The 27712-nt window shown below is 36.6% G+C and overlaps 1 protein-coding gene across 5 annotated transcripts in view; it reads left to right on the forward strand.

Moving 5' to 3' along the window:
• PHKB (phosphorylase kinase regulatory subunit beta) overlaps positions 1–27712 on the forward strand; it is a 197822-nt gene that overhangs the window by 70460 nt on the left and 99650 nt on the right. For all 5 annotated transcript variants that reach the window (XM_030833057.3, XM_060289761.1, XM_030833056.3 and 2 more), the window contains 5 exons: positions 9118–9213; positions 11357–11554; positions 14174–14231; positions 14769–14846; positions 23873–24031. In XM_030833057.3, the coding sequence (XP_030688917.2) occupies positions 9118–9213; positions 11357–11554; positions 14174–14231; positions 14769–14846; positions 23873–24031 (589 nt within the window). The remainder of the gene's footprint in view (positions 1–9117; positions 9214–11356; positions 11555–14173; positions 14232–14768; positions 14847–23872; positions 24032–27712) is intronic.

Consider the following 27712-nt stretch of genomic DNA (forward strand, 5'->3'; position numbering starts at 1 on the left):
TCTTTCTTTGTGACATCTTTGTCTGGTTTTGGTATCAGGGTGATGGTGGCCTCGTAGAATGAGTTTGGGAGTGTTCCTTCCTCTGCTATTTTTTGGAAGAGTTTGAGAAGCATTTCCTCTAGTCTTTTGTTCAGCTTTCACATTTTAAAATACTCCTGGCATTATATACCATATATTTTCCATGTCAGTTCCCTCGTTGGTTTCTATTTAATGTATATCGATGTATATGTCATGCAAAGGGGAACTTGCTTAACATGTGAAGCCAAAGAATTGGAAATCGTGATCCTAGCTTAACCCTCAACTGGTTGTAATCATATGTCTAAATCTCATTTTCTTTGGGATAAAAGGGAAACCCTTAGGGTTGCCTTAAATTTTTAAAAGATCTTTGACCAATTTCTGCCCCTAATCAGGTGACCATGGATTGAGTTGTCAGTGGAAGGAATAATATGCAGCAATACAGGTTACCTCTCTGGATCAAGAAGTAAACTAATTTTTTTAGCAATTTTTGTAAAGATTCCAAAGATGAGGCGGCAAAGGAGGTGTTCAACTAATACTATAATTAACCTTAAGCTATTAAAATGCTAATTAAGTCAGTGAAGATACATTTTAGGAACTTATGCAGACATGTAAAATATGATATGGATTTTGTTATGGCAATTATAATATTGATACTATGTACCTCAAGTCTTGCATTTAGGAAAGTTTCATGTTGCAGCATGGTGACACAACTGCCTCTCTTCCTCTCCCTACATACGTAAACTCTCTTCTCACTTCAACTTCCTCTGGAGGAAGGATTCTGGTTAAATCCAGGAAATGAAGGATTAAGAACGACCACAGACGTGAAAGGATTGGGAAGAGGGGAGCAGCACCTCATTCTGGGTGCCCAAGAGGAGACTCTAAATCACCCACTTCCCACACTCTTTTTCTCTCAAGACCTCTGGCTGGAGAAATTGAGGAATCAGATCTCATGGGGGTTTGGGGGTATATGAACTTGTTGAAAATCATGAGAATTAATATGTTTCTCCTGGAGATTCTTGGTGTCTCTGGCTCTGATCCCTTGGCTTGTACCAACATTTCTGTCTCTCTGAAGAGTCAACATACTCATGGAAATCCTACATGTATCCTTCAATACTTTTCATTTCCTTTTCCCCCCTGCCTCACTCTCAATACATTCATTTAAATATGTGTGTATGTATGAATATGTGTGTGTATGAGTATATAAATATTTACAGAATATGTGTATATATATATTAGATAAGGAAGGAAGAAAGGAGTGTGTGAGTGGGAGTGTAATCTGCCATAAAAGAATGCCATTGTATTCAGTGTCACGAGGTAGAATCACTGCATACTCTGTACTCCTACCAGTGAATTTGTGACTTTGGCTAGGTATTTACCTAAGTCTCAGCTTCCTCATTTAAACAAATAGAGATATTGACACTAGGACCTAACTCAGAAGGTAGTCATGCAAATAAAAAACTTAGCATAGTGCTTGGCAAAGATTAAACCCTCAATAAGTGATACCTCATGTTATTACTAGTGAAGTGCTGGTAATACTAAGGAAGGGTAATAAAGCCATTGGACTCCAAAACTTCTCAGGGGTATATCAAGGAGACTTAGAAGAGTCACAGACTAAACTAGTAGTGTTACAACAGCAGTGTGGCAAGATGCAGGTCTTGCTCTTCTGCCTTACATGGTAACCAGGTAGTGAGATGAATGGAATTGCATGTCTAGGTCAGCTATTATAAAGTAGTGGTCAGCTCTTTTTTTTTTGCAATCATGCCATCTCCTTTGATGTACCTGAGTCTTAGTGTATACTGTTTACATATCTAGTATGCATCCTCTCTACCTACATATATACCCACAAACATTAATGGTACCTTTCTTAACTACCTATATTTCAGGGCTCTGCCTTCAGCCTACTTTTCCCAGGAAGCTTCTGTAGATTTGTTAGCCATAATTCTAAAAGTACTGAATTGCTTTACTATGCATTCTGATTCTGAGTTGTAAATATACTGCTGGTATTGTTCCCCAGCCATAAATTCTCAATCTTGGCTGCACGTTAGATTTGAGGAATTTAAAAAACAGTACTGATGCCTGGGCTCTACCCCTAGAGATTCTGACTTAATTGTCTAGAGGGAGGCTGTGGTGTTGAGATTTTTCTAAACTGCCTGGGAATTCTAATGTGCAGCCAAGGATGAGAACAACTGCTCTCAGCAGAGTTAACATTTGACCTTGTTTAGTTCATGTCTGTTTCCAGCAGAGCTGTGCACCAAATGTTTGCTGACTTGACTGTTTCTTGATTATTTCAGGTAGAAATATAGACAAATAAGGTCTTATTCCTTTAGCCACACAGATGTCACATTTGCAAGTAGGGCCTCTCCATCTTCCAATTTTTTTGGTAATATCAGAGTATCCTAGTTTTACAAATTCCCTTTTATCTTTGTTTCTGATGTGGAGAATTACAGAAACCTGACTTTGAAAATGTTAAAATTCCCACCTCTACAGCAGTTCACTTAAAAATGTACTTGCTAAACAATAGCACATTTAAAAGTGCATGTGATGTTTTTAGTGTTTAATCATTTTATAATATCACTCCCTGTACTTAAAAGATCTGTGGTCTAATTAAAAGTCAGTGGCCAGGGACTTCCCTGGTGGCACAGTGGTTAAGAATCCGCCTGCCAATGCAGGGGACACGGGTTCGAGCCCAGGTCCGGGAAGATCCCACATGCCGCGGAGCAACTAAGCCCAAACGCAACAACTGCTGAGCCTGTGCTTTAGAGCTCGCGAGCCACAACTACTGAAGCCAGCACACTAGGGCCTGTGCTCCACAACAAGAGAAGCCACCACAATGAGAAGCCCGTGCACCGCAACAAACAGTAGCCCCCACTCACTGCAACTAGAGAAAGCCTGAGCGCAGCAACGAAGACCCAATGCAGCCAAAAAAAAAAAAAAAAAACAAAGAAAGAAAAAGTCAGTGGTGGGAAAAAGAACTGAGATAAAGAAAGGTTTTTTTTTCAAGTGAAGACCTAAAGAAGCATACTCAAGACTTGAGGGATTTCAGGTCTAATGAGTATTCTCAATTATTTCTGAAGACTATTGATACAGTGTTTTGGAAGACCTGATCATGTATCTTTAACTTAATTAATTTAGAGCTTCAAAAAAAAGTACATCCGGGGTTGGTGGCAACTCAGAGAGTCATAGATCTTTAGGGCTGGAAGGGCCCTTCTCTCAAAATGAATAGAGTTGAGGTGGATTCTCACAGGTCACATAACAGAGAGGCAGAACCAGAAATTAAACCAAAGCCACTTGGTAATGAATCTGGAATATAAGATATTAGTACAGGAAATCTTGGATCTTAAATGCTTTCTACCTTTAGTGGTAAAAGCTATGTATTATCTTTGAAAACTCTTAAGCCATTTTCTTCTTTTTTAAATTAAATTTAATTTAGTTTAATTTTTTATTGAGATGTCATTGACATATAACATTATATTAGTTTCACTAATATAATGCCCACTCTTGCCACTTTTATTCAACATAGTATTAGCCAGTCTTAGCCAGATAGGAAGTCTTAGCCAGATAAATTAGGTAAGAAAAAGAAACAAAAGGCATCCAAAATTAGAAAGGAAGAAGTAAAATTGTCATGATTTGCATATGGCATGAATATGCATATTATATATAGAAAACCCTAAACATCAGAAAACTGTTAAAGAGCTAATAAGCAAATTCAGTAAAGTTGCAGGATACAAATCAATACACAAAAATCTGTTGCATTTCTATACACTAATAATGAGCTATCAAAGAGAAATTAAGAATACAATCCCATTTACAATTGCATCAAAAAGAACAAGATACCTAGGAATAAATTTAATCAAAGAGGTGAAAGACCTGCACACAAAAAACTAAAAGAAATTGATGAGAGAAATTGAAGACACAAATAAATGGAAAAATGTTTCATGCTCATGAGTTGGAAGAATTAATGTTGTTGAAATGTCCATAATACTGAAAAAAATATACAGATTCATTGCTGCATTATTTATAATAGCCATAATATGGAAACAACCTAAGTATCCATTAATGGAGGAATGGATAAAGAAATTGTGGTGTGTGCATACATACAATGGAATATTATTCAGTCATAAAAAGGAGTGACATTTGTGACAACATAGATGGACCTTAAGGGCATTATGCTAGGTGCTAAGTGAAATATGCTAAGTGAAATAAGACAGAGAAAGACAAATACTGTACGATCTCTCTTATATGTGGAATCTTTAAAAAAAATCAAAACCTCAGATACAGGGAACAGATTGGTGGTTGCCTGAGGCGGGATGTGGGAGGTAGCGGAAATGGGTGAATTGATCTGTTTTGTTTTAAAAAAGAAACATTGTATATAATTCTTTTCAGTGAATATCACAAGTTAAAAATTTGTCTTAGTTTGAGTGATCCATGCGTATTAAAGTTAAAATTTATAGGCATGTTTTTGTTATTTTTACTTAAAAGAAACAACATTGTATTAGTTTTAGGTATACAACATAATGATTTGATATTTGTATATATTATGAAGAGATCACCACAGTAAGTCTAGTTAACAACTACTACCACACATAGTTACAACTTTTTTTCTTAAGACCTACTCTCTTAACAACTTTTCAAAGGTATGCTATACATTACATCCCTGGGACTTACTGGAAGTTTGTACCTTTTGACCACACCATTTTCTTCTTAATTATTGATCTTTCTGAAAGAGGTTTCCACTTGTTGAACTTTTGCCCTTTTTGTGCTTTGGTGTATAAGACAAAAGTTAATTTTTATTTTTATGGGAAATTGTTGTGTGGAATAAGCCTTTAGCTTTGGTTATTATGTGTTCCTGTACTTTCTTTCCTATTTTTTTAAATTGTTAGACTTGCCTTATTATTAAAGAAAAAGGACTCATCATTTAAATCTTCACTCCGAAACTATTTTCAAAACATATTTTTGTTTGGGAGAAAATATCTAAGAAGAAAATTTGATCAAGTGGCTTAATTTTTTAAATAAATTTATAATAAAGGCTAATTTGGAGCACTTAGAAACATACTCATATAATCCTTAATATGAGAATCACTTATTTCATAATGGTTTCAAATATTTTCTCTGTGTGTGTGTATATATATATATATCTGTGTGTGTGTGTGTCTGTATGTGTGTGTATGACAATACTCGACAATATATGTAGTGATTTATAAATATATATAGTGATATAAAAATATTTGATAATACTTAAATAAATCATAATTTATAGTTAGCACATGTCACAGACATCAGCAACAGTTTTGTGATTCCTGGGTCTGAGTCTCAGCTCTATTCTTCTAAAACTCTGAGAATTAACACTCAGGTTCATCTCTCTTTGAAACCCCTTTAACAATATGTGAGTAGGAATTCCTCTAGTGAGGGCTACTGGAAGCTGCTGTTGGGTCAGTAAGTAAAAGTTGGCTATTTACAGGCCACCGCCACTACAGCCGTGGTGTAGAGGGGTAATTCCCACCAGCAAGTATCGTTTCTGCAGAATATGTCTCTAGGCTTGCTCACAGAGCTATAGGACAGCCTAATGCTGGACCAGGTAAGAAAGTGTCCTGATCATGGTGCTGTTTTTTTGTTTCCAGAAGAACAGAAAAGGTCATGTATAGTATTGACACAATAGATATACTGATCCGTTTCATCTTGTTTTATTCTTTGATGCTAGATGAGGGTAGTAAGCCCATTAGCTCAGGTTCAGAGAAAAGTCTAAAGAGGAAAAGAAAGGCCTGGGCAATCCTTCAAATCATTTCACTTTGAATTGAGACTAAAGAGATCGTCTTACGGTCATGTTACCTACCAGGGTTCTTGGCCTCCTTAATCAATAGGAATTGATCAGAGGCCAGACAAGAAATTCAAGCAAGGTTTTATTGGGGTCCCTGCTGCACCAGGAGGGACAGAGAACAAGTAACAGGTTCCCTTGCTCACTCGCTTGCTTGCTGGGTGGGGGGCGAACTGGTTCTTCATATGGGGTGAGGGTAGGGGTGCGTCCAGGGGTCAGGCCGGAGAGGTGCCTTAGGTGGTTTGCCCACCCCTTAGGTGGTGTCATGTGCAGGGGGCATGCGCAGTACCTTGCTTTTGCTTCCGGCTCTTCAAAAGTGGCTGTTGGGTTTTTGGTCTCTTTGTATCTTGTCCATAATTTGCCCAGCTGCGCATGCACAGTTATTTTTAGTCCTTTGTAGTTTCTTTGTATTTTGTTGCTCGAGGAGACATTTGTCCAGGTGCAAGCACTGCAGCTAAGGGTCCCAGGTCCCAGGTGCCAGCCTATCTGAGTCATAGATGTTACCCTTGGCCATAGATACCATCTCAAAAGTGTTTGTTATGGTCACGGAGGCCTGGGTAGATGGTTCAGTGCAGCTCTTCCCCTTCATTGGAACTCAAGTCAGGTTGAATCATCTTGTAATGTGTATACTAGAAAACAATTACAGAAACTCAGTTTGGGAGTAAAGTTTGAACTGTCAGTCTTATCTGTGCTCTTTAGATGGAGTCAGAATATTATGGCAGAGTTATGATAATTTCAGGAAATGAAAGATGAAAATAAAATATCCAAAGTTAATAAGATACTCTGGAGTGACATATACATATAAAACATCTTTCCATATTCCTGCCTTTAATTGGAGAAATCAAGATACTAACAAATGAGCTGAGGCCAGAATCTAAAAGGTGATGACTAGAAAGATTTCTCATATTACGTACGCAGTGTTCAAAGCGATGCAGACATGTCTAGCTTCCTTTGAAATTTGCAAGCCTAAAATTAACGTGTTTCATAATTTAAAGTAGGTGATAATTAATTCCATATGGAGGTCTCCTTGATGACGTTTTAAAAAATTTGCTTCTGAATAGGAATAGCTGCCCATGGCCTTGGGTGAATTTTATTCTTCTGTAAGTCCGGACCATATACCTAAAGCATGGTATATTTTTTAAGATGATAGTCAGACAATATAGTTTATTAGCTTTTGATCTTAGTGTTAAAATATGATAGCATTATGAGATTAATTTTTCCTTTTGTGCCTATTTCTTAGAGGCTGGCAGAGGAGGGGACCTCAATAAATACTTTGGTGAATCTTTATTTGTGGCTAGAAAATAGAAGTTAGCTGTTTATATGAAGCAAATAATGGCAAGAATTACCAAATTTGCCATTTCATTTCATTATTTATAAATTATCCTACTTAGATTGTTGTATCTTTTAAAAAATTAAATTCAAGGCAGACTGATTTGACATGTAATTAACTTTATTAATTTTCAGCCTAAGGGGTAAATTATAAGTCCTGTTATTTTCTGTATTCATTGGCTCCCAACATCACATACACATTCATTTCTTTGCTGTCTTGTTCCAACCACTCTACTTGCTCCCCCTTCCCCCAAAATTCAGATCCTATTTCTGGTCCTCACCTTCTCCATGAAGTACCGCAAGGTCCCTATTTTGTTTTCCTCCTGTTAACTTTAGAGGCTTATTATTATTCTTTCATCTAAACCACTCACCTGGTACATAGTCATATATTGCCACGTGCAGTCTTTTTGTTTTGTTTAATATTTATCTGATTTAGGACTGTGTATCACCTGGGTCAGCTCCTTAAGAGGAGAGGTCATGTTCTGTCTTGTTTTACTCAAAGCAGAGGGCACATTACTCTGACATTGGCAGCTACTGCGTGAAAGTTTGTTGGGCTCAATTTTGTGAGTACAGATGAGAAGTAGGGACTTTCAAATAATAGAAAGACTGTTTAGAATTGATCTGGTTAAGAGACAGCCTCACTCATTCCTTGTTCACTTATTGTCAGAGTTAAAAGAAATTTAAGAAATAATATTATGAATGAGAAGTTCTATTTTATGAGCTAATATTCATGTATGAACATGGGTTAACAGGAAAAATATACAGAGTGAGTATGATGCTTGGATCTAGGGCCTAGTACTACTAGATTTTGAGTTTCAGTCAATGTATTTTATCTTCAGGGCAAATGCATCTTTGAAGTTGGTGAGAATTGGTATGAGATTTAGAAGGTAATGAAGCAACATAAAATTTGTGATGGTGTTCTTCCTTTCCCCATGTATTTTTCTGAGTATTCTCTTGTAATGGAAGTAGTCGTATTCCAATTTCATTCTTTGTGTTTTCAAAATATCTATCTCCCCAATAAAAGAACAAAACCATGTTTATTTAAAAACTATGCTATTGAAAATGGAAAGCACTAATGGCTAAATAGTATTGATAAATTTTTTAACTTGGTTAGCAGACCAATTATCATTTTTTGTTAACACTTTTTTTTAATTCAAGTTTTTGATTCTTACTTGAAAGATAATTTTTAGTGTGGGAAATTGCATAATATAGTGTTCAAGGTGTGGTCTTCTGTGTCAGACTTGATTTTGAACCCTTGCCTCTGTTATACTAAGATTTAGCATCGTTTTCTGTAAAATGGGTATAATAATATCTACATAAGGGGATTAAATGAGATAATCCATGTGAAGCATAAAACACAGTGCCTGACACATAATGAATATTAGCAAGTATTATGTACAGTACTATTATTTGAGATTCTCCTGTCTTCATATTTTAATCAAGTAGTTTTTATATCTGTAATTCTAGATATCTAAATTCATTTAGTTTGATCGTTCTTTATTAGGACTGTACAATTCAGATTTTGTGAATCCAAATTAGTTCTTATTTCTTTGTCAGAAGTATTAGCTAAATGATTTTTTACTTTTATTAAAATATCCTTTATTAGTTATCTTGTAATCTATATATTTTGATTTTTAAGAAAACTAAGGAGAAATTGGAAAAATGGAAAAATAACATTTATTTTTTATGATTATAAAATTAATATGTTTATTGCAAGAAATTTGAGAAATACTGAAAGTATTTAAAAAATTAAAATCTTCTGTAATGCCACTCTCAAATGCAACCAATGTTAATATTTTTGTGAAATTTTTTTGCTTGTCTTTTTTTAAAATTTTATTATTTTTGTAAATTGAGGTAACATTGATTTATAATGTGAAATTTATTTCAGTCAAATTGCCCAATGTTCTACAAGTTCTTTTATGTTAATCTAGGAAATTTTTCTTTCTCTCTCATTCCAGGGCTGTTCTTGGTCAGTTATATTTGTGGATCTCGATGCCCACAATCGCAACCGGCAAACTTTGTGCTCACTGTTACCCAGAGAATCAAGATCTCATGTGAGATATTTTTATAATAAATTAATATGAACTGTTGTTTATGATTGTTACATAGTTTTGTTTCTTTTTCCAAGAAAGTACTCTAAAGTGTTAAAAGTTGGCAGAAGAGATAAGAGAGAATGTTGCCGCTTACTCCTCTGGCCTGGGGAGGTCAATGTTTAGGAAGTGAACAGAGCTGTGGAGAAAGCTGCTTTGTCCTTTGAGTTTTCATAGAGCAGTACAGAACTAGATATATTTTTTTCTCTTTGGGGGAGTAGCAACATTATGCCAAAATTAATTTTTTTTGGTCATGCAATATTATATACAGTAAGTACCCTACACACGAACTTTCAAGTTGTGAACTTTTAAAGATGTGAATGTGCGTTCCCAGGTCCAATCACATAATTTAGTTCACGTGTCTGGCGTACATTGTCACGTGTGTGCATCCTCAACAAGTGGTTGTGCTTCTGTGTACTTTACTGTACAGTACTGTATAGAGTACAGTAGTACAGTGTCTTTATTTCAAGCCCAGGGTGTCTGGAAGCAAGCTTAAAGGCAGCAGTGACGTAGTTGGTACTGCTAAAAAGTGCCAAGCGATAATGATGGAAACAAAAGTGAAAATAATTGAGAGAGTGGAGTGACAAGAGGAAGAATAAGTAACTGAAGAACCGAAGAGATTCACGACACAGGAAATGGCAAGGGGATTTTCTTTGTTTGAGGAAGCACTGTTAGTTTTTGAGGCACAGGACCCGAATGTAGAATGGTTCATGAAGGTTGCAGCAGTCTTTCAGAATGCAGTCCCTTGCTACCGTGTCATCTATGACAAGAAAAAAGAGCTACTACCCAGATATCACTGGACCGTTTTTTCAAGAGGGTAAATAGAATTTAATCCAGCAAAGAACCAGAACCTGTGAGTGCAATTGCAGCTTGCCCTCGGTCTCTTATTGCTGAGGATCCGTTAGCTCTACCATCTCCCACCTCCTCTCCCTCCTCTAGTCAGTAACTCTTCTTGTTCACTCGATGCCAGCCCCTGTATGCCAGCTGTTGTACTGTACTATTGTACTTTTCAAGGTACTATACTGTAAGATTAAAAATGTTTTCTTTATTTTTCATGTTCATTTGTTTTTTATGTATTATTTGTGTGAAAAGTATTATCAACCTATTACAGTACAGTACTATATAGCGGATTGTGTTAGTTAGGTACCTAGGCTAACTTTGTTGGACTTACAAACAAATTGGACTTACAAACGTGCTCACAGAACAGAATTTGTTCATATGTAGGGGACTTACTGTATTAGAAATGTAGAAGAATATTTTTCATAATTTAAATTTCTTTTGAATAAAACTGCTTTCCTTATTTCTTTTCTCTCATTTGATTCACCCTTTTCTTTTGTCTGATAATCTCTTAAATGACTATGTAATACCTGATTGCAGATTTTTTGAGGGGTTATTTGTGGCTCTATTCTTAGAAAACACCCAAAATGGAACAATTTAATTATTTTAAAATAACTATTTTATAGAAGTAATACAAGATTATGATAAAAGACAAGCAGAATCCACAAATAAGCAAATAATAAAAATATATCCACTCATTATTCCACCATTCAGTTATAATCTTAGGGTGACATCATTTGGGTTTGTATGTTTCCATGTATTTTTATGTACACATATAATATTTTTATTTTACGAAACTGGAGGAATATTGTTCATAATGCTTGATAACCTGTTTCTTTGAATGGACATGTTTCCATATTAGTAAACATTTCTATAATATAAATTTTAATGGCTGCTGATTTACTCAGCTAATTGTTGGACCTTTAGGTTGTTTTCTGGTTTTCACTATTATAAACAAATTGTTATGACAGACTAGTTGTGATGACTAATTAGTGGTGTTAAATTTTTACACAATGACTGAAATAACGTACTAAAGTTTGAGTCCAGTGTTGAACCTTGAAAATACTCCTTATCATTGAATGAAGTTTTATCTCCTCTGTACGGTTCACTAAACCATGCCATATAAACATCTGTCTGTCCCTTGGAGCACAGCAGTCTCATTGTCAGTTAAATAACCTTAGTGGCTTTGCATCTCTGTGATTCTCTTTGGGCTGTGTTGATCATATGATTACAGACACTTACTTTCCCTTCTTTTTCTTATTGCCCCCAGAACACAGATGCTGCCCTGCTCCCCTGCATCAGTTATCCTGCATTTGCCTTGGATGATGAAGTTCTGTTTAACCAGACACTTGATAAAGTGGTTAGAAAATTAAAAGGAAAATATGGATTTAAGCGTTTCTTGAGAGATGGGTATAGAACATCATTGGAAGATCCTAAAAGACGCTACTACAGACCAGCTGAAATTAAGGTATCAAAAAATATCCCATGTCAGATAGCATAATAGAATGTTCAAAAGTACTGATTCAGGAGGCAGACTTCTTGGGTTTGAATTCTGGCTCTGCCACTTATTAGCTGTGAGACCTTGGGCAAGTTAATTAAGCTCTCTGTGTTTAATATTCTTCATTGATAAAATAATGTTAGTACCTACTATTAGTGAGGTTTTTTTGAGAATTAAATCAGTTAATATATATAAAAGTGCTTAGAACAGTGCTTGGCACATAGTAAGCACTCGGTAAGTGTTAGCTGTTGAGGCCTATTTGCTCACATCGGGCCATGTTGAGTCATTGGGTGAGTAATTTTTCTATTGAACTTTCAGTATTTTGCCTGCCTACTATATACCATTTGTCTAATATAATAGAAAATATCTATTTGTGATTGAATTTTCAATCTTTAAGCAAATGTTCTTTTTTCTGTTTCACTTAGACACTTCCCTCTGAAATATACTCCTCTAAATATTTGGTTTTAAAGATTTTACATTTCAAATATACATACATATCCTATATCTAGGTTTATTCTAGCTGTTTCTAAGCTGCCCAAAAAACTGTAACACCCCCCAAAAAAGTAAGCATCCATCCACATTGCTGAAGACTTTGCTTTAATGGGATAGGTTGAAAATTATCTTTAAAAACCCCCAAACCCCTCCCTATCTGCCTCCCCTTGCCTCTCTCTTTGTTGTCACACTTCTGAAGAGCATGGTGTGTTCTAGTTGTGCCTCCTTGTTTGCCTCCTACTTACTCCTTTACCTTATAATCTGGCTCCTGTCCCCAACACTTCCCAGTAGCTGTATTGGCTTCAGTCAGTTTATGTCACTGGATCATTGTGGATGCCTTTCTAACTTTATTTCACTGGACCGCTCATTGGCATTTGAGTGTCTTAAGTAAGTCCTCTCTCAGGAGGTTCTCCTCCATTTTCTGTGACTTCAATCTCTTCCTAAGTCTCTGCTTAGTTCTCTCACTTTCTTAGTCTTCTTTGCAGGTTCCTCTTCTTCTGCCTCCCTTTATCCTTTGCTTGTCTCCTGGAATCCATCTTCAGTCCTATTCTCTTTCATGCTATTCATGCAGTCATAGCTCTAGCAATCACTGTTAATCCCACATCTCTATCCCTAACTCATACTTCCACCCCTGAGTGCCCTACCACGTATCCAGCTGCCTTTTGGACATCCTCACTAGAATGCGCTGCAGTCTGCCTATGATCACCTTCCACCCTTCTGTCCAAGCCCCAAACCTGAGATTCATCCTAGGCTCTTCCCTCTCACTCAGCCTTCTTTGTCACTCACCAAGTCTGGCAAATTTAACTACCTTTAAATCTTAAAAACTGTCCCTTCATCTCTACTAACTTCTTCGTTTAGGCGAGTGATCCACAGCCGGGAATGATTTTGCTCCCCAGGGGACATTTGACAATATTTGAAGAAATTTTTTGTTGTTACACCTTGGTGGGTGCTACTGGCATCTGGAAGGTAGAATCCAGGGATGCTACTAACTGTCCCACAGTGCACAGGACAACCCCCACAACAAAGAACTATTTGGCCCAAAATGTCAATAGTGCTGAAGTTGAGAAACATTGATTTAGGTTAACATCCTTTCTCTTTGGATTGTTCCCAGCAGCCTTCCAGTTGGTCTCCTTATTTCTTATCCTAAAACCCTCTTCAGTACTGCCAGCTGTTCATCTAGCAAGTAAATTTGATCCTCTTCAGTGGTACCCTGTCACTTTCAGATCAAAGTTTTTGTCTCTCAGCCTGACTTCTCAGGCCCTCCCTGATCTGGCTGTCCTGACCCACCTGTTAGACTTCAGCTTTCACTGCTTCTTCCTTGCTTGTTCCAGGAATACTGAATTGCTGTGAGTTTCTTTAACGTACTTTGTTCATTAATGCATTTCTAGTTTGTGCTGTTGTCTTCTCTGTATGGAGTTCCCTTAGCTTATCTCTCCAGAGAAATCCATCAAGCATTAGTTGAAGCATCTCCTTTCCTATAAACCCTTTCCAGACGCCCTGGGCAGGCTCAGATGCTTCATGCCCTTGGTTCTTGATATATATACAATGTATAGACATTTTGTAACATACTGCAATTGTTTATTTACATGCCTGTCTCCCCACTACAGCAGGTTCTCTATCTTTTTGTCTTCATAGCCCTCTGTCTAGCTGATGCCAGGCATTACTAAATACTTAGGAAATATTTATTGAATGAATGACTACTCTGTGATGGATTAAATGAATGAGCTTTTGAATAATAAGAATGATGAGGGCTTCCCTGGTGGCGCAGTGGTTGAGAGTCCGCCTGCCGATGCAGGGGACACGGGTTCATGCCCTGGTCTGGGAGGATCCCACATGCCTCGGAGCGGCTAGGCCCATGAGCCATGGCTGCTGGGCCTGCGTGTCCGGAGCCTGTGCTCCGCAGCGGGAGAGGCCACGACAGTGAGAGGCCCGCGTACCGCAAAAAAAAAAAAAAAAATCAGTCCACTTTTGTTATTACAATAAATAAATTTTTATGTATGTATATTCTAATGATGTAAGTGTTCTAATTAATATAATTAACATACAGTTCTAAATTATTGTTGATGAACTTTTTATATATTTTATTTTCTGTTTTAGCTATTTGATGGCATTGAATGCGAATTTCCTATATTTTTCCTTTACATGATGATTGATGGTGAGTGAACTTTTCTCCTGAAATTTAAACTGTAGGATATAACTAGTTTAAAGAAGAAAAGAAATAAAATATGACTCCTTTCAGCTAGCAAAATAGACTGCACTAATTGATGTTAACTACTCTGCATTTTTATGTGCTACTTTTCTGCTTTCTGACTTAATGTTACATCATTTAAAGAATTTTAAAAATACTTTGAAGTATTTTTAAAATGATACAAATATATTTTCATATTTACAAAGAAGAATTTTTATGAATACTGTAATTTGTGACATTGTGAATGTCTGTATTATTTATACTTAAGCATAGAGAAATTTCAATTAAAAGTCAGTTTTCAATTCTAATTGCTAACATTTCTCAAATCAATTTCCTGGAAAACTATCATATGCATTTATTTGCATAACCTTTTCCATTTTATGTTTATTATTTACATAGAAAAATACCAGAATAATTACAATTGGGTAAATTTTTTTCTAAGGTAAAATTTCTGTTGTGTTTATTGAGCTCAAATGCTATTGGATTTTATATTTTACATTTTAGGTGTTTTTAGAGGCAATCCCAAGCAAGTAAAAGAATATCAGGATCTTCTGACTCCAGTACTTCATCAGACAACAGAAGGTGTAGTTGGAATGCTTTTCCTTTTTTTTTTTTTTAAATCTTTATTGGAATGTAATTGCTTTACAAAATTGTGTTAGTTTCTGCTATATAAGAAACTGAATCAGCTATACGTATACATATATCCCCATATACCCTCCCTCTTACGTCTCCCTCCCACCCTCACTATCCCACCCCTCTAGGTGGTCACAAAGCACAGAGCTGATCTCCCTGTGCTATGCGGCTGCTTCCCACTAGCTATCTATTTTACATTTGGTAGTGTATATATGTAAATGCAAGTCTCTCACTTCGTCCCATCCTACCCTTCCCCGTCCCCATGTCCTCAAGTCCATTCTCTACATCTGCATCTTTATTCCTGTCCTGCCCTTAGGTTGATAAGAACCTTTTTTTTCTTTTTTACACTCCATATATATGTGTTAGCATACCGTATTTGTTTTTCTTTTTCTCACTTACTTCACTCTGTATGACAGACTCTTGGTCCTTCCACCTCACTACAAATAACTCAATTTCATTTCTTTTTATGGCTGAGTAATAGTCCACTGTACCTATGTGCCACATCTTCTTTATCCATTCACCTGTCGATGGACACTTAGGTTGCTTCCATGTCCTGGCTATTGTAAACAGTGCTTCAGTGAAAACTGTGGTACATGATTCTTTTTGAACTATAGTTTTCTCAGGGTATATGCCAGTAGTGGGATTGCTGGGTCATAGGGTAGTTCTATTTTTAGATTTTCTAAGGAACCTCCATACTGTTTTCCATAGTGGCTGTATCAATTTATATTCCCACCAACAGTGCAAGAAGATTCCCTTTTCTCCACACCCTCTCCAGCATTTATTATTTGTAGATTTTTTGACAATGGCCATTCTCACTGGTGTGAGGTCATAACTCATTGTAGTTTTGATTTGCATTTCTCTAATGACTACTGATGCTGAGCATTCTTTCATGTGTTTGTTGGCAATCTGTATATCTTCTTTGGAGAAATGTCTATTTAGGTCTTCTGCCCATTTTTAATTTGGGTTGTTTGTTTTTTGATAGTAAGCTGCATGAGCTGCTTGTATATTTTGGATATTAATCCTTTGTCAGTTTCTTAGTTTGCAAATATTTTCTCCCATTCTGAGGGTTCTCTTTTCGTCTTGTTTATGGTTTCCTTTGCTGTGCCAAAGATTTTACGTTTCACTAGGTCCCATTTGTTCGTTTTTGTTTTTATTTCCATTTTTCTAGGAGGTGGGTTAAAAGGCATCTTGCTGTGATTTATGTCAAAGAGTGTTCTTCCTATGTTTTCCTCTAAGAGTTTTCCTCTAAGTGTCTGCCTTACATTTAGGTCTTTGATCCATTTTGAGCTTATTTTTGTGTATGGTATTAGGGAGTGTTCTAATTTCATTCTTTTACATGTAGCTGTCCAGTTTTCCCGGCACCACTCATTGAAGAGGCTGTCTTTTCTCCATTGTATATTCTTGCCTCCTTTATCAAAGATAAGGTGACCATATGTGCGTGGGTTTATCTCTGGGCTTTCTTTTCTGTTCCATTGATCTATATTTCCGTTTTTGTGCCATTACCATGCTGTCTTGATTACTGTAGCTTTGTAGTAGTCTGAAGTCAGGCAGCCTGATTCCTCCAGCTCTGTTTTTCTTTCTCAAGATTGCTATGGCTATTTGGGGTCTTTTGTGTTTCCATACAAATTGTGAAATTTTATGTTCTAGTTCTGTGAAAAATGCCATTGGTAGTTTGATAGGGATTGCATTGAATCTGTAGATTGCTTTGGGTAGTATAGTCATTTTCACAGTGTTGATTCTTCCAATCCAAGAACATGGTATATCTCTCCATCTATTTGTATCATCTTTAATTTCTTTCATCAGTGTCTTCTAGTTTTCTGCATACAGGTGTTTTGCCTCCTTCAATAAGTTTATACCTAGGTATTTTATTCTTTTAGTTGTGACGGTAAATGGGAATGTTTCCTTACTTTCTCTTTCAGATTTTTCATCACTATTGTATAGGCATGCCAGAGATTTCTGTGCATTAATTTTGTATCCTGCTACTTTACCAAATTCATTGATTAGCTCTAGTAGTTTTCTGGTAGCATCTTTAGATTCTCTATGTATAGTATCATGTCATCTGCAAACAGTGACAGCTTTACTTCTTCTTTTCTGATTTGGATTCCTTTTATTTCTTTTTCTTCTCTGGAAGTTTTGCTGTGGCTAAAACTTTAAAAACTATTTTGAATAATAGTGGTGAGAGTGGGCAACCTTGTCTTGTTCCTGATCTTAGAGGCAATGGTTTCAGTTTTTCACCACTGAGAACGATGCAGGCTGTATGTTTGTCATATATGGCCTTTATTATGTTGAGGTAGGTTCCCTCTGTGCCCACTTTCTGGAGGGTTTTTCTCGTAAATGGGTGTTGAATTTTGTTGAAAGCTGTTTCTGCATCTATTGAGATGATCATATGGTTTTTCTCCTTCAATTTGTTAATATGGTTTATCACATTGATAGATTTGCGTATATTGAAGAATTCTTGCATTCCTGGAATAAACCCCACTTGATCATGGTGTATGATCCTTTTAATGTGCTGTTGGATTCTGTTTGCTAGTATTTTGTTGAGGATTTTTGCATCTATGTTCATCAGTGATATTGGCCTGTAGTTTTCTTTTTTTGTGACAGCTTTGTCTCGCTTTGGTATCAGGGTGATGGTGGCCTTGTAGAATGAATTTCAGAGTACCCTCCCTCTGCTATATTTTGGAAGAGTTTGAGAAGGAAAGGTGTTAGCTCTTTTCTAAATATTTGATAGAATTCGCCTGTGAAGCCATCTGGTCCTGGGCTTTTGTTTGTTGGAATATTTTTAATCACAGTCTCACTTTCAGTGATTGTGATTGGTCTGTTTATATTTTCTATTTCTTCCTGGTTCAGCCTTGGAAGGTTGTGCTTTTCTAAGAGTTTGTCCATTTCTTCCAAGTTGTCCATTTTATTGGCATATAGTTTGTTATAGTTATCTCTCATGATCCTTTGTTATTCTGCAGTGTCTGATGTTACTTCTCCTTTTTCATTTCTAATTCTGTTGATTTGAGTCTTCTCCCTTTTTTTCTTGATGAGTCTAGCTAATGGTTTATCAATTTTGTTTATCGTCTCAAAGAACCAGCTTTTAGTTTTATTGATCTTTGCTATCGTTCCTTCATTTGTTTTGCATTTATTTCTGATCTGATCTTTATGATTTCTTTCTTTCTGCTAACTTTGGGGTTTTTGGTTCTTCTTCCTCTAATTTCTTTGGTGTAAGCTTAGGTTGCTTATTTGAGATGTTTCTTGTTTCTTGAGGTAGGATTGTATTTCTATAAACTTCCCTCTTAGAATTGCTTTTGCTGCTTCCCGTGTGTTTTGGGTCATAGTGTTTTAATTGTCATTTGTTTATAGGTATTTTTTGATTTCCTCTTTGATTTCTTCAGTGATCTCTTGGTTATTTAGTAGTGTATTGTTTAGTCTCCATGTGTTATTTTTTTTTTTACAAATTTTTTCCTTTAATTGATATGTAGTCTCATAATGTTGTGGTCGGAAAAGATTGCTGATATGATTTCAATTTTTTAACATTTACCAAGGCTTGATTTGTGACCCAAGATATGATCTATCCTGGAGAATGTTCCATGAGCACTTGAGAAGAAAGTGTTTTCTGTTGTTTTTGGATGGAATGTCCTATAAATATCAATTAAGTCCATCTTGCTTAATGTATCATTTAAAGCTTGTTTTTCCTTATTTATTTGCATTTTGAATGATCTGTCCATTGGTGAAAGTGGGGTGTTAAAGTCCCCTACAATGATTGTGTTCTTGTCTATTTCCCCTTTTACGGCTGTTAGCATTTGCCTTATGTATTGAGGTGCTCCTGTGTTGGGTGCGTAAATATTTACAATTGTTATATCTTCTTGGATTGATCCCTTGATTATTATGTAGTGTCCTTCTTTGTCTCTTGCAACATTCTTTATTTTAAAGTCTATTTTGTCTGATATGAGAATTGCTACTCCAGCTTTCTTTTGGTTTCCATTTGCATGGAATATCTTTTTCCATCCCCTCACTTTCAGTCTGTATGTGTCCCTAGGTCTGAAGTGGGTCTCTTTTAGAAGCATATATACGGGTCTTGTTTTTGTATCCTTTCAGGCAGTCTGTGTCTTTTGGTTGGAGCATTTAATCCATTTACATTTAAGGTAATTATCGATATGTATGTTCCTATTCCCATTTTCTTAATTGTTTGGGGTTTGTTACTGTAGGTATTTTCCTTCTCTTGTGTTTCCTGCCTAGAGAAGTTCCTTTAGCCTTTGTTGTAAAGCTGGTTAGGTGGTGCTGAATTCTCTTAGCTTTTGCTTGTGTTTGAAGGTTTTAATTTCTCCATCGAATCTGAATGACATCCTTGTTGGGTAGAATAATCTTGGTTGTAGGTTTTTCCCTTTCATCACTTTAAATATGTCCTGCCAGTCCCTTCTGGCTTGCAGAGTTTCTGCTGAAAGATCAGCTGTTAACCTTATAGGGAGTCCCTTGTGTGTTATTTGTTGCTTTTCCCTTGCTGCTTTTAATATTTTTTCTTTGTAGTTAATTTTTGATAGTTTGATTAATATGTTTTGGCGTGTTTCTCCTTGGATTTATTCTGTATGGGACTCTCTGTGCTTCCTGTACTTGATTGACTATTTCCTTTCCCATATCAGGGAAGTTTTCAACTATAATCTCTTCAAATATTTTCTCAGTCCCTTTCTTTTTCTCTTCTTTTTCTGGGACCCTTATAATTTGAATGTTGGTGTATTTAATGTTGTCCCAGAGGTCTCTCAGACTGTCCTCAATTCTTTTCTTTGCTTTTTCTTTATTCTGCTCTGCAGTAGTTATTTCCACTGTTTTATCTTCCCAGGTCTCTTATCTGTTCTTCTGCCTCAGTTTTTCTGCTATGGATTCCTTCTAGAGAATTTTTAATTTAATTTATTGTGCTGTTCATCATTGTTTATTTGCTCTTTAGTTCTTGTAGGTCCTTGTTAAACGTTTCTTGTATTTTCTCCATTCTATTTCCAAGATTTTGGATCATCTTCACTATCATTACTCTGAAATCTTTTTCAGGTAGAATGCCTATTTCCTCTTCATTTGTTTGGTCTGGTGTTTTTTTGCCTTGTTCCTTTATCTGCTGCATATTTCTCTGTCTTCTTATTTTGTTTAACTTACTGTGTTTGGGGTCTGCTTTTTGCAGGCTGCCGGTTTTTAGTTCCCTTTGTTTTTGGTGTCTGCCCCCAGTGGGTAAGGTTGGTTCAGGGGCTTGTGTAGGCTTCCTGGTGAAGGGGACTGGTTCTTGTGTTCTGGTGGGTGGGGCTGGATCTTGTGTTTCTGGTGGGCAGGGCCACATTCGGTGGTGTGTTTTGGGGTGTCTGTGAACTTAGTATGGTTTTAGGCAGCCTCTCTGCTAGTGGGTGGTGTTGTGTTCCTGTCTTGCTAGTTTGGCATGGGGTGTCCAGCACTGGAGCTTGCTGGCTGTTAGTTGAGCTGGGTCTTAGCATTTGAGATGGTGATCTCTGGGAGAGCTCTTGCCGATTGATATTACGTGGGGTCAGGTGGTCTCTGGTGGTCCAATGTCCTGAACTCAGTTCTCCCACCTCAGAGGCTCAGGCCTGACACCAGGCCGGAGCACCAAGATCCTGTCAGCCACACGCCTCAGAAGAACACGAGAAAAAGGAAAGAAAATTAAAATAAATAAATAAATAAAATTTTAAAAATATTTTTCAGTAATTAAAAAAAAAAAAAGGAAGAGAGCGACCAAACCAATAAACAAATCCACCCATGATATGAAGCACTAAAAACTATACTGAGGTAAACATAAAAATCAGAAACAAGTCAGTTGCAGACAGCAAACCCTAATTGTACAGTTGCTCCCAAAGTGTACCACCTGAATTTTGGGATGATTCGTTGTCTGTTCAGGTATTGCACAGATGCAGGGTTCATCAAGTTGACTGTGGACATTTAATCCGCTGCTCCTGAAGCTGTAGGGAGAAATTTCCCTTTTACTTCTTTGTTCGCACAGCTCCTGGGGTTCAGCTTTGGTTTTGGTCCCACCTCTGCATGTACGTTGCCTGAGGGCATCTTTTCTCCTCCCAGACAGGAGGGGGTTAAAGTAGCAGCTGATTAGGGGGCTCTGGTTCACTTAGGCTGAGGAGAGGGAGGGGTACGGAATGTGGGGTGAGCCTGCGGCGGCAGAGGCCAGCAGGATGTTGCAACAGCCTGGGGTGCGCCATGTGTTCACCCGGGGATGTTGTCCCTGGATCATGGGATCCTGGCAGTGGCAGGCTGCACGGGTTCCCGGTGGGGGGAGGTGTGGATAGTGACCTGCTTGCACACAGGCTTCTTGGTGGCAGCAGTAGCAGTGTTAGCTTTTCATGCCCATCTCTGGTGTCTGCGCTGATAGTCACAGCTTGCACCCGTCTCTGAAGCTTGTTTAGGTGGTGCTCTGAATTCTCTCTCCTCACGCACCCTTAGGCAGTTCCAGACTTTTTCCCATACTCCTTCTCGTCTAGCTGTGATGCACTAGCCCCCTCAGGCTGTGTTCACACAGCCAACCCCAGTCCTTTCTCTGGTATCTGACCTCTGAAGCCAGAGCCTCAGCTCCCAACGCCCACCCTCCCCAGGGGGGTGAGCACACAAGCTTCTCAGGTTGGTTAGTGCTGGTCGGCACCTATCCTCTGTGCGGGAATCTCTCTGCTTTGCCCTCTGCACCCCTGTTGTTGCACTCTTCTCCGTGGCTTCCCACCCCCACCACCTCTGTCTCCACCAGTGAAGGGGCTTCCTAGTGTGTGGAAACTTCCTCCTTCACAGCTCCTTCCCTGAGGTGCAGGTTCCATCCCTATTCTTTTGTCTCTGTTTTTGCTTTTTTCTTTTGCCCTACCCAGGTACATGGGGAGTTTCTTGTCTTTGTGGAAGTCTGAGGTCTTCTGCCAGCGTTCAGTAGGTGTTCTGTAGGAGTTGTTCCACATGTAGATGTATTTTTGATGTATTTGTGAGGAGGAAGGTGATCTCCATGTCTTAGTCCTGTGCCATCTTGAAGCACCCCCAGGAATGCTTTTTCAAGAAATTCTTTCTACCAGCATTCCCTTAATGTTCCTTTGAAATGTATAAATACTTCCTTTCTAAACAGAACAATTTATATTGAAATGAAAAAATGAACGGGGCTGCAAACAAATTAGAAAGAATAATCTCTTAATTTGTTATAATAAACTTATTTTTATGAAAGGAGTTCATTAGGCAAGGTGATAGAGAGGGAGATGAATTTTAAGTGTTCATGGCTATAGTTACTACACTGTAGTTTGCCAGGTGGGCAGAGGTTCTTCATCTATTACCTACTGTAATACTCCTTCACTGGATGTAATGTGACAATAATATAAAATGACTAATTTTTATCCATGTCACCAGAAATGTTTTGTTCAGGTGAGTACTGCCCCCTTCAGAGGGCCACTTAGGGAGGCTCTGCCCTAGCCTAAGGGTACTACCATTGCCAAGAATATTTTGACCTCCTCTTTGGAGATGTTTTCAGGGCTTTTTTCACATTAATTTGAATGTCTGCCATGGTTCTAAAATGTCATCCTTTGAGGATGGGTTTAATATTTTAGAAATGGTCAAAAGGTCCAGACTTATAAATAATATATTGGTTTCAGTTAAACACCAGCAAGGGCCATAAAGGAACATAACTGAGTTTTTTCGTATGACTAGAAAACTAATTCTTGAAAGAATTCCAGAGGAGAAGTTCCAGATATCTTTGGTGTTTGGAAGTATTAGTAAAATAGTAAAATATTCTCATGAGTGAACAGCTTTGACGACCTATTTATCTGAAAGTTAAAAATTATGGTGTGTTAATTAAAAAAAAAAAAGAGGGTGGTCTTACAGACATGATGCACAAACTGGCAATCACAGCAGTGGGCCCTATTCCTGTCTCACATGAAGTTTATGATATTCTTTAGGGTTTTCCACAGTATCTTAGAGTAAATACTTTATACTGTATGCTCACCCTTTAAAGTCTGTGTAATGTTAAAGTAGCAAAATGTTTATGGATAAACATTGAATTTCAAATAAATGTTAATGTTTAAAACCAGTTTTTTGTCTTTATGCTCCAAATAACCACTTGTCCAATGTGAGAAACAATGTAATGAATGTTGTAATGAATATATTTAAAATCCCTTGAATCAGATCTTTTAGTATTCAGTGATAGATCATTGATGCATTGAGGTGGTAGTCTGTGTATCACACTTTAGGCTTCTTTATGTTGAAAGAGTGATGTTCAGACTATTATCTGTGTATCATAGACCTTTTCACTGGTTTTAGACACAAATATCACTATTTATTGATGCGTGAAGAAAGAAGCAAATTTTAGGGAAATCTGTGTAGTATTATTAGAAAAATTAAGTTCAGTGTGGGATGATATTACAAAAAGTCTTCTGTAGCACTGTATTAGAATGTTGGTTTTTCTCCCTTTACATCATCCACAAAGATTCTAGTCTTAAAATAATTTTTAGTTTCTACCAAGAAATATTTTTAAATGAGTTGGTCACAGGGGGAATATGGATTTTTTTTTTTTCTCCTCAGTGATGTTGAATAGTAGATAATGGCCTTAATGTTTAAAATGGGGATTTCTTTGCTCTAAGCAATCGCTCAGGGTTATAATTCTTCATTTAAGATTACACAGTATCTCATTTGTAAAGCTTCCACAGACTAATTCTATTAAAAATAGCTTCTTCTATGGCTCTACATATTTGCATACTATATATTTATTGATTCATTTAAAGGTGTTAAATGTTGTTAAAAGAGATTATGTACACATTGTTGGCTAGCATATAACATATCCTGTCAAATTAGTTTTAAAGTAAAGAAGCTTTTCCCACATTTTTCACTGGGAATTTCTGAAAAGAGTCAAATTTTCCTATCCTATTGGACAACTTTCTCTCTTTCTGCTTTGTCATCATTGTAGTTTTTGAAGGGAAAATTTGAGGAGGATACTGATTTGTTATATTTTAAATATTTATTTTTAAACTCCATAGGTTATCCTGTCATACCAAAGTACTACTTTGTGCCAGCTGATTTTGTAGAATATGAAAAAAGAAACCCTGGTAGTCAGAAGCGATTTCCTAGCAACTGTGGCCGTGATGGAAAACTGTTTCTTTGGGGACAAGCCCTTTATGTCATTGCAAAACTCCTGGGTAAGTGAAGAAGATCGGGAACAGTTTTTTTTCTTATTATCAAGTCTTTAGAAATAAGTATGTCTTTGTTGACATTGACATTCTTTTTGGATTTGGGTGGTGTTTCATGCTGTTAAGAGGTCTTGGGGGAGTTTCTTAGCATGGAAAAGTACATTAATATGTCTATTGCACTGAATGATGATGGATGTTTCTGGGAAGAAAGTCAAATAGGTGTGGGTACCACTATGATCATTTTGGGCTGCATTCAGCTTAGTAGATAGGGTGCTAGCAGAAGGCTATGGAAACTTTGAGTCTCTTTTATAAATGGAATACAGTTGTGATTTAGTATAACAATCATGCTTGGTCATACCTGTAGTAAACCACTTGCCATAAGGAATCAGGTGTCTCAAAGTTTTCTTCTTTCCAGTAAATACATGTTGGCAGTTTACTCAGTGAGGTGGAGGCATAATGGAGCCACTATTCATAATTCTTTGAAGAATTGTTTTTCAGCTTCTCCTAAAACTTCAGCTGAAGTATCTTTGGATACATTGAAATGAAAGTTAATTTAATGCACACAAAAAAGCATTATGCATCTTGCTATACCATTCCTTGCTAAATTTTTTAATATTATTAGCATTTCCGTCAAAAAGGTTATCATAATAGTCAGAATTCTTTTATGACAAACAGATTATGAAACAAGCTGACTGTAAATACTGTACCTGCACTAAAAGAACTGCTTACTGTGTGAAATACTGTTATTGTCTTTGTTGTTCTTAGTATTACTGCATAAAAGCTAAATTTGTTTGTGCTGTAAGAATAATCATCTTTGGTTCCTTTTTATATTCCATTAGGGAAGAATATTTCAAAGTCCAGATTTCCAATTCAAACTTTACACAAATGATATATATAAGAGCAGACAGAAGCTATTCAAAGAAGAGAAAATTAAGTTAATGCTGTCTTCAGTTTGCTCATTTCCTGACTATATTTTCTGTGTCTCCATATATACTTAATCCTAATTTAAGAACCTGTAGAAAATTTTTTTCTTTAAAGGGACAGCTCTTTGATAAGGAGTTGATATTATTTATGCAGGTTTTGCTTTAAGATTTTCCAAAAGAAAAAAATAACATACATAAGGTAGTTTTCTTAGAATCAAGCCAAGTTAGTAAGGTTATCTCTGGTTAGAATTTTATTTCCATCTTATTAGCATGAATACAAAGAAGCCTTGTTGATAATCAGCTAAATAAAACATATTTTGGCAGAGGAGTGGTTAACCTATCTAAGGACAAGAATTTTAACATCAGAATCATAAGTTTCTGTATACTACACTTGGAAACAAATGAGCATGATGAAATTTTTCTGTGAGTCTGAGACTGAAAACTGGTACCTGGGATATGGGATTTGAGATCTAAACCTTCTTCATCCTGCTTTTTGCTGTATATACAGCTTGGGGTTGAATGCAGGATTGACCATATTCTATATAAGCAGATTGAGCTTTAAAAAACAAAGATTGAAAACAATATCAGTCAGTAACAAAACATTGGACCTTCCTTACTCCAAAATAAATGTATTGAATGTAGACAAATTTTGAGTGTAGATAGCATTTTCTTATGTTAAGACCAGAGTGAATAGAAATAATCCAGGTCATGCCTTCATCTCTGTTTTATGACCATTTTGAATACGAAAGAGCATTCAAAGAAACAGTTTCTCTTTTGCCTGCTGCACTTCTAAAAAGGCAGTAGAGGACATGAGTAGGTGTATTGCAGACTACGAAACCACATACTTATCTCCTGCTAGAAAAAGAGATACTGCATATTAATTAGCACTCTGACCTAGCTGTGTGTCATCTGGTTAACAACTCACTGGTTAAAATGAATAAGGTCTCAGAAGATTGAATCATTTAGTTGCTCTTGACTATTGTATAACTGTCCCCCCTGCCCCAAGAACCATCAAACTTCTATGGATGTTATTAAGATTCCACACAACACCTTTACTAACAAAGTCTTATTTATTTATTAAAGGAGCCTCAGTAGGATATCTGCTTAACAACATTTTGTGGGCAGTTAATTGGAATTACATGAGCATAATAGAACAGTAAATCTTTAAAAATATTCTATAATATATGGCTTTCACTAATTCAGTCTAGTTTGTAATTGGTGAAATTTAATATTTTGCTCTATGTATGCCTTAGTTAATAATTATACAACAAAACTATGTGACTTTTATGTTAGAGCAAAAAGACTCAATATGCTGTTTCCTTTCCCAAGGCCTGAACTGCCCATTGTGTTCTTAGAAAATAGTTAATTATTACAGTAATTTTTTTTCTTTAGAAAATTTAGACTTTTAGAAAATCAGTGTTTGCTATAAAGTAGGTAAATAAATCATAAACAAGGAACTACCACGTGAAAAGGGCTTCCATGCTTATAGTACAACAGCAGTTGAAGACATTACCCTCATTCTGGTCGGTGCCCCATAAAAAATGCTCCATCTCAGATATCTCTTTCAGAATTTAGTGTTAGGAAACACTGTTTTCCCTCACTGAGCTAGTTTTCTTCCTTGAAACTGCAAATACATTATTTTTATTGTAGAACAACTTTATTGAGGTAAAATTACATACATTTCACCTACTTAAAGTTTACAGTTCAATATTTTTTAGCATATTCACAGAGTTGTGCAACTATAACCACAATCAATTTTAGAATATTGTCATCAATCCCCCCCCCAAAAAAAGCCCTATACTCTTTAGCAGTCACTCCCCATGTACCCCTAATCACTTCATCCTTCCCCTTAGCGCTAGACAATCATTAATCTACTTTCTATTTTATAGATTTACCTATTCTGGACATTTTATATACCTCAAATCATATAATGTATGGCCTTTATGACTCACTTAGCCTGTCTTCAAGTTTCACCCATGTATTAGCACTTTGTTCCCTTTTTTTTTTTTTTTTTGTCTGCACCACGCAGCATTCGAAGTCATAGTTCCCCTATCAGGATCGAACCTGTGCCCCCTGCAGTGGAAGCGTGGAGTCCTAACCACCCCCTGCAGTGGAAGCGTGGAGTCCTAACCACTGGGAAGCCGGGGAATTCCTGCACTTCGTTCCTTTTTATGGCAAAATAACGTTCCATTGTATGGTTATACCACTTTTGATTTATCCATTCATCATGCTGTCATTTTGCTTTCTTGATGGTGTCCTTTAAGACACAAAATCTTATCGCTTTGGCAAAGTCCAATTTATCTCATTTTTTCTTTTGTTACTTATGTTTTGATGTAATTTTGTCTAATACGAAGTCACAAAGATTTACTCTTATATTTTCTTCTAACAGTTTTATATTTTTAACTATTACATTTAACTTTTTAAATCTGTTTTGCATTTATTTTTGTAGGTGGTGTGAAGAAGAGGTCCAGCTTCATTCTTTTGCCTTTGTATATTCACTTATCTCAGTATTTTGTGTGGGGGAAAAACTATTCTTTTCCCTGTTGAATTGTTTTGGCACCCTTGTCAAAAATCAGTTGACCATAATGTAACAGTTTATTTCTGCACTGATCAGTGGATCAGTCTGTTCCACTGATCTCTGTCTTTATGCCAGCACCACGTTGTCTTAATTACTGTAGCTTCTTCCTTTCAATCTGGATGCCTTTTATTACTTTTTCTTGCCAAATTTCTCTGACTGGAACCTCCAGTACAATGTTGAATAGAAGTG

This window comes from Globicephala melas, chromosome 19 (assembly GCF_963455315.2).
Source record: "Globicephala melas chromosome 19, mGloMel1.2, whole genome shotgun sequence".
NCBI lineage: Eukaryota > Metazoa > Chordata > Mammalia > Artiodactyla > Delphinidae > Globicephala > Globicephala melas.